This window comes from Lissotriton vulgaris, chromosome 3_1 (genome assembly GCF_964263255.1).
Source record: "Lissotriton vulgaris chromosome 3_1, aLisVul1.2, whole genome shotgun sequence".
Classification (NCBI taxonomy): Eukaryota; Metazoa; Chordata; class Amphibia; order Caudata; family Salamandridae; genus Lissotriton; species Lissotriton vulgaris.
In genome coordinates, this window is record NC_141689.1 from 432,694,668 (window position 1) to 432,712,388 (window position 17,721).

At 46.9% G+C, this 17,721-nt stretch overlaps 1 protein-coding gene across 10 annotated transcripts in view; it reads right to left on the reverse strand.

The window, feature by feature from the left end:
- MIER3 (MIER family member 3) overlaps positions 1–17,721 on the reverse strand; it is a 214,617-nt gene that overhangs the window by 18,781 nt on the left and 178,115 nt on the right. For all 10 annotated transcript variants that reach the window (XM_086960653.1, XM_086960660.1, XM_086960659.1 and 7 more), the window contains 2 exons: positions 13,634–13,761; positions 11,696–11,841 (listed from right to left, as the gene is read on the reverse strand). In XM_086960653.1, the coding sequence (XP_086816779.1) occupies positions 11,696–11,841; positions 13,634–13,761 (274 nt within the window). The remainder of the gene's footprint in view (positions 1–11,695; positions 11,842–13,633; positions 13,762–17,721) is intronic.

Here is a 17,721-nt window from a genome sequence, read left to right on the forward strand (position 1 = left end):
TGCTTGAGGTTTGGGCGTCAGAACGGACCCTAAAGCTGAGCAAGTAGGTCAGTTTACAGGGGTACCTTCTTATATAGATGAGCTGGCATGCCCACCAGTATGGAGAATCCTGATTGCCTCACACATATGTGAGCAAACTGAATGAGCCGCACGGGCGACTGCCTAGTTTTCCTATCTACATTGAGATTCAATGGTAGTGGAGGAAAAGTGTAGGTAAATCTCCCTGACCAGCTACTCTGCAGAGCATTGCTTAGCTACTGCGTGTGTGTGCATGTTGAGCTGCATTACGGGTATTTTGTGTTTTCAGAGGTAGGGAAAAGATAGACTGTGGCTGTTCCTCATTGCTGAAAATACTAACAAAGTACTAGGGAGTAATTTCATCTCCCAAGCATTAGAGTTTATACGTCTGCTTAGCATGTTCACAAAGGCCTAGTCCACTTTTGCTAGAACGAAGACTTGATGATGAATGGCCCAAAGTCATATTGTCTGTGCTATTGTAGACAGCTGGGGTGAGTGTGTAATGCCCTTTGATGGAGTGCATGATGGTCATAATGTGTCTAACCATGAGCATTATCTTTTTGCGAACCGTAGTGTGAAATGCTCATAGTGATAGCTGCACTGCGCTGATGGCGAATTACTGCCATTCCGGACGGTGCAGGAACATTTTGGCCTCCCAGATGGTAGTTTCCTCCTGTATGCGGCCGTGACAACGGCAATACACAAACACTGGCAAACTGGACAGACTGAACCCAGCAGGACCATGGCCTGCAAATACGTGGTAATGGCGGCGGGCACATTTATTTATTTATTTATTTGAAAGTTTTATATAGCGCGAACAAGATCTTTGCAGATATCAGAGCGCTTTACAAAGAGAGGGTACATGATCATAGCCAAACAGGTAAGTCGGTAGAGCTAACAGTACACATAGGTGTAAGGCAATAAAACAAATAATACAAATAAGCAAAGAGGTCGAACAGGTAGAAAAGATCTGTGCAGATTCTTTAAGAGTCCGAAGTGGTAGTTCAGGTGTATTTAGCCATGAGGATAGCTTTTACTTCTTTCTTAAAACGAATAGTGGAGGAGATGAGCCTGATTTCAGGAGGGAGTTCCAGATTCTGGGTGCCATTCCTGAAAAGGAGCGTTTATAAGTTTTTTCATTCCGGAATCTCCTAGGCTTCAGCAGAAGATTGTTTGTGCCTCTGGTGTTTCTAGAGCCGCCAGAGATTGTAAGCTGAGTGAGGTAGCCGGGGGAGTTAAGGTGAACCGCCTTGTGTGTCATGCAGGCAATTTTCAGGTGTATTCTGTCTTCAAAAGGCAGCCAGTTCAGGGATTTCAGGTCAGGGGAAATATGAGAGTGTTTTTTTGACCCCGTGATGAGTCTCGCTGCAGCGTTTAGGGAAGCTCTTAGGGGTGCCGAAGTGGTAAGGGGGAGACCGCAGAGTGCGATGCTGCCATATTCTATTCGAGGGATGACTAGTGCTTGTACTGCAGTTTGGAAGTCTTTAGCTGGGAGGAAGGGCTTGAGTTATCTCAAGGTATTGATTTGGAAGTTCGCTCCCTTAGTTGCCTTGCTGATATGTTGCTGCATGTTGAGATTGGTGTCAAGTGTTATGCCTAGAGATTTAGCTGAGTCCACGATGGTGGGTTGGACATTGAATGCGGTTAAGTGTTTAAGCCAAGTTTGAGTGGTAGAGATCTTTGCTGGAGGTGCGATCAAAAGGAACTCTGTTTTCAGAGCATTGAGTTGGAGGTGATTATCGGCAAGCCAGGATTGGGTGCTTCTGATCGTTGAGTTCAGGAGCAAAATGTCTTTGGGGGATTGTAGTTTGAGATAGAGTTGGGTGTCGTCGGCGTACATGTGAAAGAGAACATTGGATGCTTGTAGTAGCGTGGTGAGAGGTTCCATAACTAGGTTGAACAGAGTCGGGGATAGAGAGGATCCTTGGGGGACGCCTAGCGATACAGGTATTGGCGAGGACATCATGTTGTTGCTCTTGAATTTCTGCGATCTGTTGTGTAGGAAGGACGTGAACCATTTGAGAACAGTTCCAGATATACCCATTCTTGTGTTTAGAAGTTGGAGTAGCTTCTCATGTTTAACGGTGTCGAATGCTGAAGAGAGATCAAGCAGGATGAGGAGGCAGGTGTCGTTTTGGTCTAGGATTTGAAGTGCGTTGTCAATTATGTGAGTCATAGCAGTTTCTGTGCTGTGCCCAGCTCGGAAGCCTGATTGATGAGGGTTGAGTAGCTCAAACTGATCAATGTGTTTAGTCAATTGTAGCTGTGCGCATTTTTCCAGCAGTTTAGCGAGAGTGGGAATATTGGTAATGGGACGGTAATTGTTCAGATCAGATGGGTCGGCTGTAGGTTTTTTAAGTAAGGGTTTGACTTGTCCAACTTTGAGGGAGTCAGGTATGATTCCTTGTTGTAGTGAGCTGTTGATAATTTTAGTCCAGAGTGGGAGAATCAAAGGGGTAAAGTCTTTTACCGCGGCAGCTGGAAGGGGGTCTGAGAGGTGATTGGATGGTTTCAAGGTGCTGAGTAGTTTGCCAATTTCTTCTTCGGAGTAGGTGTCAAAGGATGACCATGAAGCATTGTTTTTTGGTTCAGCTGATGCTGTGCAGTGGGGTCTGGGGTAGAGGCTTGCGTCAATGAGGAGATCGCTCTTTATGCTATCAGTTTTTTGGATAAAGAAGGAGGAGAAGTCTTCACAGGAGGGTGCTTCGTGCACCGTGCTGGGTGGTTGGGGTTGCTCCTTGGCTTGTGTTCTGATTAGCTCAAACAGTTTCCTTGGACGGTTTTTTGCTTGGTCGAACTGGAGGCTGAAGAACTCTGATTTTGAGCGTTTAATTTTCCTGAAATAGGCGTTTCTCTTTTTCTTCAGGATTTTTAAGTGCAGTGCAGAGGGAGCTGATCTCCAGGTGCGCTCTGCCATTGGCACGTCTCGTCTATCCTCATTGAGACTCCCGTCGTACCATGGATTGGAGATTTTGGTGGAGACTCTTTTTAGCTGCATCGTTGCAGCCTCATTAATTATTGAGGTCATAGCATTGAGATAGTGGTCAGTTAAGGATTGAACGTCCGTTGTGCCGTTAGGTGGGAGTAAGAGTTTGCAGCTGTTAGGAGGCAGAGAGCTTGGGTTGAGTTTTTTCAGGTCTCTTTTCCAGACTTTGGGCTTGGAGGGTTGAGCCGGGTTAGTTTTAACTTTTTCATTGATAAAGAAAGTGACAATATGATGGTCTGACCAGTCACAGGGTAGGATGGACTCGAGTTGGATATGGTCCTCTTTGGAAATGATAAGGTCGAGGATTGCACCTTTCTCGTGGGTCGGGCTGTTGCATATTTGGGTGAGGTCATGGGCATTGAGGAAGTTTTTAAGACTATTTACCACCGCGTCATTGCGGTCGTTCCAATGTAGGTTAAAGTCACGAAGGTATATTTGGGTGAGCTGCTGTCCAGAATTGGTTGAGATCATATCCATGATTTGTTGGGAAAAGGTAAGGTTGTCCCTAGGTGGGTGGTAAATGCCGTGCAGAGAGCATATCGATTTGCCCTCATTGAAAATGTCGAAGCAGATGTATTCACAGGATGTAGGGGATGGTAGGGAGGCGGAGTTGACGGACCTGTCAAGTCTAATGATGTGGTAGTTAGGAGGAACCAGAATATCCATTATAGGTGACGAAGATTCAGTTAGCCAGGTTTCAGTCAAAATGATTAGGTCAAGGTCCAAAGAAAGGATGAGATTAGCGATGGCGGCGGAATGTTTCAAGGCCGATCTGCAGTTGAGGAGAGTGCATTTGAGGCGGGGTGTGTTGAGGGTGGTAGAGGGTTCTAGAGATAGAGGAACTTTTCTAAGGTTATTAGGGATGGAGATTCTGCTGTTAAGAGTAGGGGGTCTAAGGGGATTTGAGTGTATGGTGGGTATGGTAAGGTGTGCGGTGGATGTGTGGGGGGCTGTGTCGTAGGATCGGAGGAGAGTGCGTGTGTCGAGGTCTGACAGCGGGTTGCAGGGGCGATGAGGACGGTTGTTGTGATTGCGGACAGGGATTGAAGTCCAGTGTGGGGAGTGTTGGGTGGGAGAGTCCACCGGAAGGGAGGGGGGCCTGAAGGGAGGGGGGCCTATTTGGAGGGGAGGTGGAGGTGGGCGAGGGGTTGCAGGGGCGGCGAGTGCGGCTGTCATTCAAGACGGTCACCTGCCTCCATTCCCGAATGTTAAATGAGGGCCTAGAACCACTTGCAGTATTGAAACAGAAGTGGTAGGAGAGCATTGGGAAACCCATACCAGATGCGACGTGGGGCTCTGCCCCGACGTCATCCACGGAAGTGACATCAATTGAGCCAAATCGTCCCCCACCTCCTCCCCCCCGGCATGCTGACATCAGTTTTCAGGAAGGAAACTTTTCAGGGCCACAACGCGGAGCCACTAAAAAAAGAACAAAAGTCTGTAAAACAAGAACAACAAGAGACCATAAAATGATGAGACCCCGCAGTACATGAAAAGGGTACTCAACACTTGAAGGAAACACGCGAAAAGAGCATTTAAGACTTGAAGAAAGGGAAGGGGACGAAGCAGTCCCCCTTACCAGAAACAGCCCTGCCCAGACAAAGCCACGCCCGTCCGAAGAGGCTAAGGCATCAGAAATGAAGGGCATAACAAATGAAGAACTGTGTGCAACCACAGAAAGGATGCGCAGGAAAGACAGCCAGTAACCACATGGCAGAACTGCAAAGTACAAGAGCAGAACAACATGTGTCATGACGAGAGTACCAAAAGTGAGTAACAGAGCAGGTGCACCACACTTCCCACAATGACATATGAAGAGGATCATAGACAAATAAAACCGCAACCCAAGTTTAAGCGAATAAACAAAAGGGGCCCCAAGGCAATGGAGAGGAAGCAAGAGCCGGAGGGAGGGAGGAAGGAACATGGGATTGCCACACCTGTAACCCCTGGGCGGGAGATCAGTAAAAGCATGTAACATGCATGTTACAAGCATGTCCACCCAAATAGAGAAAGGGTGGAGAGCTAATGCACTAGAACAGAGTGACAAACCCTACCCTAGAGGCAGGCAAGGCAGAGCACCCCTCAAGAATGCCAAGGCCACCTGTGAGGAGGCCAAGGGGCAGAACCCCACCTGAAAGGCCCTCGCAGAACGGCGAGGACGGGTGGGCGTTCAGGAATCTGCGGCTAGACTGTGTCTCTACCAGATACATCGTTACCGAAGGTAACTCGTTCATCTGATAGAGACAACTAGGTGTAGATTCCTTAACTTAGAATAGATACCAAAGCCATACCCCATTGAAGGGGGGTCTGCAAAACTGAAAACCCACCAAGCCCCAAGATAAGGAACCAGTCAATAACATTGACCAAAACACGCTGGCAAATGCCAGCACGGCCGACACCAGACTCATGAAGCTCTGCAGGGAAGCTATGAGAAGGGGAGGCAAAGGCACCACAATCCTGCAGGGGACAGATGAGAAGACAGTCGTCCAGGCAGAATAAAAGAAGGAAAAATACGGAACCAATAAGGTCAGTGCATGATGGAAAAACGTGTTAAAACCTCTGGAAAAAGAAGTGCATGGTAGCACCAGATCCCACGGATTTGCAAAGGGTCAGAGCAGACAAACGAAGCACACATGACAGAGGATGCCAAGAAAGGACAGTGAGGGAACAACATCACCATGCCTAGATATACAGAACCATGGCCACCAGAAGAAACATGCATGTGGATGACATGATACACACAAGGAGACAGTGGGTACCATGAACCCTACACCATGCCTATATAAAAACCCAAGGACTGAGGTATCAGGAAGTTAAGCCGTCCACCGTACCCAAAGGCGCCAACGACAAAAGAGAACCGGGAGAAAAAAAAACAGGTGAGCGACAGAGGTCTTGCGCTCACAAGAGAGAGAGAGAGAGAGAGAGAGAGAGAGAGAAAAAGAGAGACGTGGGGTAAGAACCCCCAACACCAGACACGTGAAGCTAAGTAAACGTGCATGCAGTAAGCGTTACACCTTGAAGCAAGGGGAAGAACCCAGGAAGCATGCCCCAGGGTAAGAGACTCCACAGCAGGTGCGGAGTGGGTCACAGCAATGGCAAGATACCCAAAAGCGACTGCATCTAGTCAACGAGGAAGGAACCATGGCCTCCCGTGAGACAAACTGGGATACCGACCACACACTTCACGAGGAAGAGTGAAAAATACACAGAAGGTCGACAGAAAAGAAGCCATAACACAGGCAGTGTCGACAGAGAACCAGAAACAGCAAAAGATCTGGAGTGGAACATAGACCACTAGACCACAGCGAGTCAAACAGCAGCAGCAGCCCAGTGGCTGCAGCTGCTAACCCTCAGCAGGGCAAGCGACAAAGGGTCCCTGCCAGGGGAGAGCAGATGGAAAGAGAAAACTAGGCAACCCACAACAGTGACGTAACTCGCAGACATTCCACTGCCCATACACGAAAAACTCCACTGGGCTCGAGCCATGAGAGAAGACACAAAGACATCCACACACCAGGGATTGACACGAACAGAACGTAGCCAAGAAAGAGGTGCAAGGTACACCGTTGGCACCCTGTGACAGCGAACACATCGGGCGTGTATATAGAACACAGAGAAAATGTTCCGGGATGGAACAGGACAACACTCCCCAGAGGTGCATGGGCTGACAGGCAGAAAGAGCACAGAAAAAGCCAAAATAACACACCATGGAGAGCCAGGCATAGCAGAAGGCAGAAGAGGGGTGCGGTCCAACCCGTAGAGGACAACACCAAACCCGTGAGGCTTAGCAGCGGGGCGTCCCAACAGTAGAAAGAGCAGGGCGAACCAGGAAACCCGCAGCAGGGACAGAAAAGAAGCAGGCTGTAGAAAACCTGCGGAAGCCTTTCGAAACTTGCAGTGGCAGTCGCTATACAATAGCCAATATGTACCCCACATGGGATATGGTACATTCCCACAAGCAAGGGACACCTCTTGAGACAAGCTCTTAGGCAGAGGACCAAAAATGAAATACAAAAACAGCTGGCCAGATGTAGCAAAAGAAAGGTAGGACGGCGAACAGCCGCACAGTCTGGGTAATGACGACTTGAACCCAAAGAACAGCACTTACCAAACAAAGCAGGGACCAGACTGCAACCAAATACAAAGTCCACACAAGGACTAGAAATCATGAAACTCATGCAAACTAAAGCAGTGACAAGACTGCAACCAAACGCAAGTCCACACAAGGACTAGAAAACATAGAACTCATGGAAATGCAGACATGAGACGTTGAACCGCCGAGTCTGCTTGTCAGTCGAACAAGGAGGCCCCATCAAAGGGCAAATCCCGAAGACGCTCCTGGACATTGGCAGGAAAACATCCATCGCAAAGCCAGACATGGCGACGCAGAGCAATGAACTAGGCCATAGCACCACCAACCGAATCCGTCGTTGCCATGGCCGATCGGATGGAAAAATGCGCCATTTCCGGGCCTTCAGGAATCAACCAATCCAGGTCAGAACGAGGACCCTCCGGAAGAGAGGGGAGGAGTCGCTCGCCCGAGTCCCAAAGAGCAGCAGTGGCCCGTGCAAACATGCAAGACGGGTTCAGGGATCGAATGCCTACACTGGTGGAAGCAAATACATGGCGGCCACATGACTCCAACCAACGAGACTCCCAAGTGGGAGGGAGCAACAGAGGAGGGGCAGAAGGCAACAAGACCGAAGCTGCCTGAATCACCAGCCCCTGAGCCCTAGGATGGAGGGATCAACATACAGGATCATCTGGGCGATGTCGAAGAGCAATGGCACGATCCACTGGGTCCCCAAAAGAGGGCGTCGCCCAAGCCCCCAGAAGAGTGTTGTATAACAACTCTCCAAAAGGCAACAAGGGCTCTATATCCACGCTGCCCTGGTGGAGAACTCCAGCAAGGGATCAGAGGGCAAAGAGACCGAGGAGCGGTGCAGTTGTAAGATGTCTGTAGCCCTGTGAACGCCCTCGCAAACCCTGCACTAGCCACAGTGGCCATTCAAGGTGGCGACAACAGGTCATCCACAGGGAATGGCATGAGGCTAATCCTGCCACCAAAATGCGATGACTGTACAGCCCTAGGGCATCCAAGGCCCTGCCAGTATAGGGGGTACTGGTTGGGGGACAGCAAAACAATCCAGGGAGTGGCGAACCCACAGGAGCCTCCTCAGTATCATCCTCCCCGCCCTTCACCAACCAAGGAACGGCCGAGGAGGGCACCAGCGTCTGACGTCGAGACGGCGTCAGTTCGATGTCGAGAGCCCCTGAAGAAGCCTCGTCGGTCCGCAGTCTGGCATCGAAACGACATCCGGAGTCCAACAGCGTTGAGACAGCGTCAACTCGACGTCAAGAGCCCCTGAAGGAGCCTCGTCCGCCCGGCGCCGGAGTCGACGCGACCTCCACCGAGGTGGAAACCTGTGGCGAGGAACGGAGTTGACTGAGAGGCGAGAGCTGCGCTGCAGCCGCAACCGCAACCGGCGCGCCAGGGAGAGGGGGTGACCCAAAGATGGATTTCAAGGCCCAAGAAAAGGCCTCTATCCGGGCCTAGTCAGCCCAGCGCCAGGAAACAGTGGGTAGGTGGGGTAGACTCCTCAGGATCCGTGTCATGTAGAGACCAGGAGCAACGGACCCGCCGTCGTGTGAGGTCGGTAACCTCCGCAACTTCCGGTCCCGAAAGTTTTTTCGTTCATATTATTTAAATGAACAATTTACATGAACCACAAATTTCATACATATACAATCTTATTCATGAATCACATTTATGACAAAACTTACGAAAGATCTGTCAAATGTGATTCATAATAATATGAACGAAAAAAACGTTCTTGATAAATTTAATTTATCTAAAAAAACTTGTTTTAAAGAAACAAAAAAGAAAAATAAAATTGTACTTTTTACAGTCACTCATGCTGAGAAACCAGTGCCAGGATTGGGGGGTGCAGTTTCCTGCGTCCAAAGCTTCCTGAAGACACCCGAAGAAAGAGGACGTCGAGCTTAGAAGGCAAGTCAATTTATATATTTATTTATTAATGTGCCCCCGCCTCCCCACCCTCGGTACAAGCCAGCCGCCACTGGTCAAATTACACATTTTTGTTATTCTACCATTTAATGTGTGATGAACTCTGGGCTTTACCAAAACTAAATCCTCTCACCCTACATTTGCTTGTGATCACTGTCTGGCCGCACACCGTTGTAGCCGGGGAACATGTAAACAAGCATTTAAAAATTATCGCAATGCAATGCAATGCAAGAAACCATTAACCCCGGTTGTTTGATGGGCATTCTCTTCTCCCTACCAGAGGATGTGAGGTTTGGTAAAGGGGAAGCAGCCTTTGAACCACCAACACGATCTGCTTGATGGGATAGGTGTTACCTGACTGTGTTCAGCATAGCTCCCAAGAAAAGCTGCATTTGTTGAGGAGAGATGTGACGCTTTTGGCATTTAATGTGAAGCTTGAGAGAAGCAACACCAGTTGCTGAGTGAAGGCTAGGCATTGCTGTCGGATTTTGCTCTCTATCAGCCAGTCTCCCAGATAAGGAAAGATATAAATGGTGCTGACACAGAAGAAAGAAATTAGTTATCTGCAACTCCAGTTCTCCAGGGAAGTATCTTTCATGTACTCACATGCTTGAATCATTCCAAGTCGTCGCAACCCAAACTTTAGCCAATGAGATGGAGGTGCTGAGCTCTCCTCCTAGTGGCCACCATAGTTTAGATTTCTACCACAAGTGTGAGGGAGTGCGAGAACAGCTCTGCTCTAAACTATGATTAACCATTAAACAGTTACTTTTCAACTTTGATCATTCTCCCTGGACTTCAGCAAGCACTATCTTCAGTTTTCACCAAACAAGTTGTTTTCAGGGAATTTGAGGTATGTACCTCATTACTGGCCCAGGGAGCATGCAACTGCCACACACTGTCTCTTCAAATCTTGTGGCCAAATGAAGATTTACAGTGAAAATACTCATGAGCAGTGGTACCCGTCATATCTAAGTAATAGGTTAATTGAGCTAGCAATGTGCTCACAGCAAACCATTTACCAGCTGCTTCAAACTTCCGGCTTTCCTTCTACATTGGTGGGGCATTTTCGAGGCTTTGACTGAAGGCTCTTTTCCTCGCTTTTTGAACTAGAGAATCTGGTAGTACGTGGCCCCTAATGTACAATTTCTATTAGACCTTTTGGCTAACAATCCATGTCTTCCCAGGTCCTTTAAGATTCCACCTACACATTTTATAATGCTTTTTAGCATACAAAGGATATGAACGGAGTGTTTGGTCTGTGAAAACGTCTACACTAGGAAGTACTCTTTGTCCTCCAGTACCATGTGGACCTTAATCTTGATATGCTCAGCTGCTCTTTGGATGATAGCATGATATGTTGTGGTGTCATCTGCTTGGAAAGGTTTCATTGGATAGGGGTCATCATCTGTAAGTGCTTTCTGTACAGATAACAGATCAGGAAATCTGTGTTCAGTGAAAGTGGCAGTGGCAGTAGGCTGGGATATCTAGGTGTATGCTCTTTGAGATCAGTATTGATGTACGTTTCCCAGATATGGCCTTTTTAAATGTGAGCTTTCCATTTTCTGGTTGTGTTACTATGGCTGGAATCTGCTGTGGGAGACTGGGAAGTAAGTGTCCTTTTACATGATGGCTTTTAAGATTTCTCTGCCTGACATCCAGTTTCTTTGGCTGTTCCTGAGCCTCTAGATGTCGGCCAAGTTTGGTTTTGACCTCTGTTTCAAAGTGGGTCTCTGGATTTTTGCGCTGAGAAGCTGTCTCTTGGCATCAAGGCTTAGTAGGCTGGTGTGGAGACCTTTCTGGAGTAGGTATTTGTTTTTGAGGTAGAGCTGTTTCAGGGAGAGTGGTTGGTGCCTGTTGAGGTCTTTTTGACGTGGTCTCGGGAATAGAACCACAAATCTAATGATGCCGATGGTTGACCTGAAGTCAAGACACCTAATAAGGTCCAACCCAAGATCCTCTGATGCGATGGGCAGTTTAAGTGCAGTTTCTGTCCTAGATGTAGGTTTCACTGGAGGCTATGGTTGGATTCCTCTCCAAAGTCGGAGTCCTTTGAGAAAAACATATTTTGGACTCTGATCTCTCTGGCCTCTGCTCTCTCTGTTGCAGTATGTCCTCTCGATATCTTCGACAACGGTCTCAGTCACAGGCTCAGGACAGCTCAAGCTAATATTACAGTACTCTGATCAATGTTTCTTCCTGTAACTTATGGTGGTCTTATTCCTAAAGGCCTGCAAGTGGAGTCGCCTCTGAAGCAGTCAACAGTCAAAGTGACTTTGTATCTTGTAAGAGGATTCTGGTGCTTGGAGTCGAACAATTGGCTTTTGAGCAGGACTGTCCAGGAGCTCCCAAAAAGAACATCCAAACTCAGAGGAACTTTTGTGCTTGTAGGTTTCGGACAGTGAACAGGAGTAACCTTGAAACCAAAACCTCTCCTTCAAAGAAAAACAGCTTGCAATGTTGGCGCCCAACACTTGATGAGAAGAATGTGATCTACTGTAGCACATGCTGCAAACAAATTTTCACCAGACATATGTGGCAAAGAAGAATCATCATGGCTAAAGAGATTACCTAATAAGTAATACCAATCAACTGTGCTCACAGCAATTATGGGAAAGCATTCTGCTGGATTAGATTTGAACTCTTAATTCAGTAATAAATACCTGTCAAATCATTCGTAGTTATAGAACTCAGTATGCTGAGTTGTGGGTCAGGAATGTTTTCAGTTCTGCTGTTGGGATTTAAGGCTGATGAATGTTCTGCTACTCCAAGAGCTTCCGCTTCATCTACTAAACGATCCATGTAATCCCTAGAAAGAACAAAAAGTAAACTTATCCACAGAGTCACCCCATAACAGGAGGTACACATATGCAAATACCTTTAGACATGTTGCACATCTCATTTCTGCACAGCAGAACTTACTGTAGACTGAATGTATTAAGTGTAAGTGATGATAACCTGAAGGACAGTCAGCATGTGTGTTTAAACTTAAATCTAACCCCTTTCAGTAAGATGAAGATCACATATAAATTCATAGAAACATCTAATTATAGGAGCAGAAATGGCAAGAAAAACATGCAACCCTGTTCGGCTTTCCGGTCTGCTCTGTGTTTACCTAGGTCAATGCTGTGTGTAACAGCGGCCAGGACATGATTTAGTGAAGTGGTCCTATAATGCCCTGTAACCTTGTATCAAGGCTACGATACGTTTCTCCCTCGTTTTGGTTTTGTTTAACCTCTGAACTTTGTCAAATATACCATTTTATAACGGACGTTGGGTACAGTTCCCTCTAGTCAGCATATGCAGTAAAAAAGTAAGTTGTGCGATTTAATCCTATGGCAAATGACATTTTACTGGATTCACTGAGGAAAGGTTGGCATCCGTAACTTCCTATAACTGGAGTCTTAAATGACACTCTTGACAACTGTGGTCCTACATTATGCAGTTATGCACACAGGTCTAAACTTTGACACCTTCCATGGTCAAACCTCTCTGTGGCCATTATCGCTGAAGTTCGCAGGATTGCTTTTTATGCAAATCCCAAACTACCTTCCTAGCATTATGAAGGGCAGACTATGTTTTGGGGCATACTTTCCGGAACTCTATTGCTCCTAACTTGAGGCTTAATAAAGAAGATATTCAGTTGGTTCAAAAACAAAATAGCTCTTCTCTAAAATGTTAAGATTCTGCCAATTTACCACTCTACGACATGTTGATCTGTTCTTCCCTAAGGGCCACCAAACTCTCATTGGTGTAGAAGTTATTTTTTAAGATCTTACAACAATTTTTAAGCCACCTAGGGGAGACTATAGTGGAAACTGGTCCAATATTTTAATTCTTTCTCAAAAAAGCACGGGAACTAGTCAATAGGCTCCTTACCTCCAGTGACTAGGCTGTGCCCCCGTCTCAGACACTAACGACTAGCCAGTGGGTCATAAGGACAGCACCCATGAGAAAACATAAAATGCTTATTAAACTTTTTGTGGAAGGGATTCTAGCTATCTGGGTGGTCAATGTTTGGGACCTACCATTTTAGAGGTTCCCTTTTTATTTTGGGCACTATTTGGGAAAGGCAGCTTCATCGACTTCTAGTACCAAAGAGGTAATCAAAAGCACAGATTTGTGCCCAGCCCACAAAACTGTATCTTTTACACCAACCTTTCAAGTCTGATGGCAGGAGTATAGCCCTGTCTAACAAACAGACAAATGCTTCAGGAGAGCCTTGTTACACCAAACAAAGCAAAAGATATTGGGTGTAGAATGAATGGTAAGGAGCTATAAACATTTGAGGTATTAAAGTCGACAAGATGGTAAAAGCTAAATTTCTGACCAGTCACACTGGGTGAATGAGAAGCAATCCAAAATTATTGGGGGGTTACATGTTAGATATCAGGCTAACAGCAAACCTCAAATGTAGTGGTAGACCACAGTGTATTGGAGGAAAACATACATAGCAGGAAAGCTTACCAGTGCAGAGGACTACTTTACCAACAAATACACAATAACATGAAATACATTTAATGGAAAGGCACACTATACCTTTATGTTAACTACTGTATGGCAAGTCACTAACATTTTCAGTGCAATTATTTCATACTTACGTTACACCTGGATGGTGGTTATACCTCTTCTTCCCAAATCGTGTTTGCTGAGCAAAATAATCATAACGTTCTGATTTCTTCCACATATAATAAAACGAAACACATTCTGCAACAGTTCTGGTAACCACCTGTTAAAAAAAAGCAACATTTCCATTTTAACAGAAGACGCTAGGCTTTACTTCAAAAGGCGCAGAGATACTCCGGTAGGAGTGATTCAAGCGCGTTACAAACCCGCAAATAAAAAAATAATTAAAAGAGGTACATCTTGCACTTCAGAATGCAGAACAGAAGACTGACTTGCGGGCAATTTTTGAACATTCACAATTACTGTATTTTAAAGCCCACTTCTGCAAGAGAACAGGCAAACCAAACTATAGGATTGACGTTTTGCCAAATGAGGTCATCAATAGGACTATCCTTTCTTAAATGGTAGCTGTAGAAAGTTGGTTCTGATTATACTATACCAAAGTACGGTATATTGTGCACACAGTCCAGTGGATCCCCAAAGGCTTATAGAGGTTAAAGTAGATAATACCTTACTCTCCATTTGTGGTATTGTGTGCTAGCAGTAAGGCTTTATGAGAGCGTAGTGTTAAGCATTAATTGTACACACTCCGGCAAGTAATAAATACTCAAAGACTGAACTCTGACCAATTATTCTGTATAAAAATATTTCTTTGTTGTATTTTATTTTTAGAACCAAGCCAGACTTAGTGCAGGTAATTAAAATAATATTTTTCTCATCCAATCCAAACAATCCAAAATGCAGCAGCCACACTTCTCCTCAACATTCCTAAATTTAAACCTATATCCGAATCCTTGAGGAGTCTCCACTGGCTACCTGTTAGGAACCGAATTAAGTTTAAGACGTTATGTATCGTCTACAAGCCACTACACCATCAAGCGCCTCAATTCCTTTGCGACCATCTCGTCACGTACATTCCCACCCGAATGTTACGATCTGCAGGACAGAATGACCTGGTAGTACCTCGGACCAGATTGGTCAATTGGGGAGACAGACGTTTTTTAGCTGCCGCCCCAAGACTATGGAATACGCTTCCACAAACTATAAGATCAAGCCCAAATCTATTGTCCTTCAGGAAGAAATTGAAAACCTGGCTATTCAACCTCTGAAAAACTGCACAGATCATATAGGAGGGTAAAACAGTACAGCGCCGAGATGCCTGCGGGCAATTGTTCGTGCTTAATAAATGCTAAAAATAAATAAAAATAAATAAAATAAATGTAATACAGTTGAATGCAGTTACAGGTCAAAGGCTCAGAAACAGATGAAATTACTTTGTAGTTACTTTGCAATTACTTTTAAAATTACTTTTTGATTACTTTTTCTACTCCGTGTGATATGCCTAGATATCACACAGACATTTCCTGGATAAAAGGTGAGGAAAACAGTTTATCATCAAAATGCAGTTTCTTAAGTTTTCATACAAAACACCCTCAAAGTTTTCAGAGGAAAACAGTCATTGCAATCCTATGGAGAAAAATTAGGTTATCGTTTTGCAGGTAAGAAGTCCCGCCTATCTGTCTTGAGGGTTGAGTTTCTGGGGTTAGAAAAAGGGTTCCCCAAGGGTCGAGGATGCCCTCAAAAAGCACCCTTAGCGGCACTAGGGCAGCCGGGTGCAGTGTTATCCACTGGGGGATAGGGGGCCTCTGGTTGGTGGCTTGGCTGCTCACAGGTACGCCACTTGGATGTGGGAGCAAAGCTCCAAGGTTTTGGCTCAAGGGAAAGAGGGATCCAAGATAGCATACAAAGAGCACCCAGAGCGGCACTGGGGTGGCTGGATGCAGCGTGCGGACTTGGCGTCTGGTGCCCTGTTTTCAATGGGAGTTTCCAGTTTTTGGTTTTGGCTGCAGGCTCAGTCCAGGAAATCTTCCGGGAGGCACCAACAGCAGGGCAGGTAAGTCGGAGGGCTATAGGTTCACCTCAGGTCCTCTACTCCAGGGCGCATGGCCGCCAAATTCAGGGGTTTCTTTTCAGGTCAGATTTCCCCTTACCGGGACACTCGCAGTTGTGGGGGGTGGGGGGCGGGAGGGATCTCAGTACAGAAGATGAGGGTGGCTCCTGAAGTCCTGGAGGGGTTAACACAGTGGACTCTGAAGCGCTGGGGAACCTCGCTGGGACCGGTGGGCCACTCAGACTCGGGCTGTAGGCGTCTGGTTTCTTTGTCCTCAACAGGCTCAGAGTCTTTCTTTAGTGGTTCTTTTGAACAGAGATGCTGTTCACAGGCGATATGGTCTTTGTTGTAGGCAGTCAGTCCTCCCAGGGATTCTGGAGGTCGCTGGCTGCAGGACAAGGCAATTTTTGGTGCAGGATCTAAGGCCGGTAGGGCCGGTAAGGCGGGGGTCCAGTCAGTTCTTCTCTGCAGTTTCCTCTGCTGGGCGTCTTCTTTCGTCCTTCTTCGTAGGTTGCGGGAATCTGTCTTCTAGGTTTAGGCTGCCCCCTAAATATTGTATTATGGGGTATTTTACGGGTCTCGAGGTCAGTAGCAAATGGGCTACTGACCTAGGGGTGAATACACCCTTGGTGTGCTCAACCCATGTGGGGGAGTGGGCACAATCACCAACACTGATTGGAGAGTGCCTGCCATCTGCAAGATGGTGGGCACTGAAGAGTGGGCTTCACCTCTCCGCCCCCACGTGAGGGGTGGTGTCGGCAGAGGTGGGCACATCTTCTGGGCTGTTCCAATTTTTTTGCCGCCTGTCATCCCGCCAAAAAGGGGGTGAGACAGGAAGGGGGCCTGCGCCTGATAGCAGGAGAGGCTGGGGGTCGCGTTACAAAGGCGGCAAGGCCTTTTAAGCTCCCCTGACACAGATGGCTCTTCCTGACCTGGGGGAGGTGTGACCACCTCCACCCAGGAAAGGCTTTGTTTCTGGGCCTAGGGAGCAAAGGCTCCAGGGGTCCAGAAACATGGCTTGTGGTGGCTGGCTGGTGTTTACCAGTAAAGGAAGCCATCAGAGGCTGGTGATTTTTCAGGGGGCATCTCTAAGATGCATGCTGAGTGCAAGGTATAATAAATCCCACACTGGCATCAGTGTGGGTTTATTATGCTATTTATTTTTGTTTATTATTGCCACCAAACATCCGAGAACCCAGAAACCCATTATGGTGCTGTGGAGTTTGTGATGACAAACTCCCAGACCACATACTTTTTATGGCTTTACTGCACTAACAATGCCTAAGAATGGACTTAAGTTCAAGTTCGGGCATTTGTATAGCGCACTACTCACCCAGAGGGTCTCAAGGCGCTTGGGGAAGGGTTCATTATTTGTCGAATAGCCAGGTTTTAAGTTCTTTTTTGAAGGAGATGTGGTTTTGAGTAAGGCGGAGGTGAGTGGGGAGTGAGTTCCAGGTCTTGGCAGCAAGGAAGGAGAATGATCTGCCACCCATGGTGGATTTTCGGATGCGCGGGACTGCGGCGAGGGCTTGATTGGACGATCTTAGTTGGCGGGTGGGTTTGTAGAAGGACAGTCGAGTGTTGAGGCAATCGGGTCCTAGATTGTAGAGGGCTTTGTGTGCGTGGGTGAGAAGGCGGAAAGTGATTCTTTTGTTGACGGGAAGCCAGTGGAGGTCTTTTAGGTGGCCGGTGATGTGATCTTGGCGAGGGATGTCTAATATGAGTCTCGCTGATGCGTTGGAGTTTTTTCTGTAATTTTGCTGTGAATCCGGAGTAGAGGGTGTTTCCATAATCCAGTCGACTCGTGACCAGTGCGTGGGTGACAGTCTTTCTTGTCTCGAGGGGATCCAGCGGAAGATCTTTTTGAGAATGCGAAGTACGTTGAAACAGGAGGATGAGACTGCGTTGACTTGTCTGGACATCGAGAGAGAGGAGTCTAGGATGAAGCCAAGGTTACGTGCATGGTCTGTGGGAGTGGGTGCTGTGCCCAGAGCGGAGCGCCACCAAGAGTCGTCCCAGGCAGAGGGGGAAGATCCTAGGATGAGCACCTCGGTTTTGTCTGAGTTGAGTTTTAGGCGTCTGTTTCATCCAGTCGGCTACTTCTTTCATGCCTTCGTGAAGATTGGTTTTGGCGGTGTTGGGGTGAGGCAAAGGATTAACTGGGTATCGTCG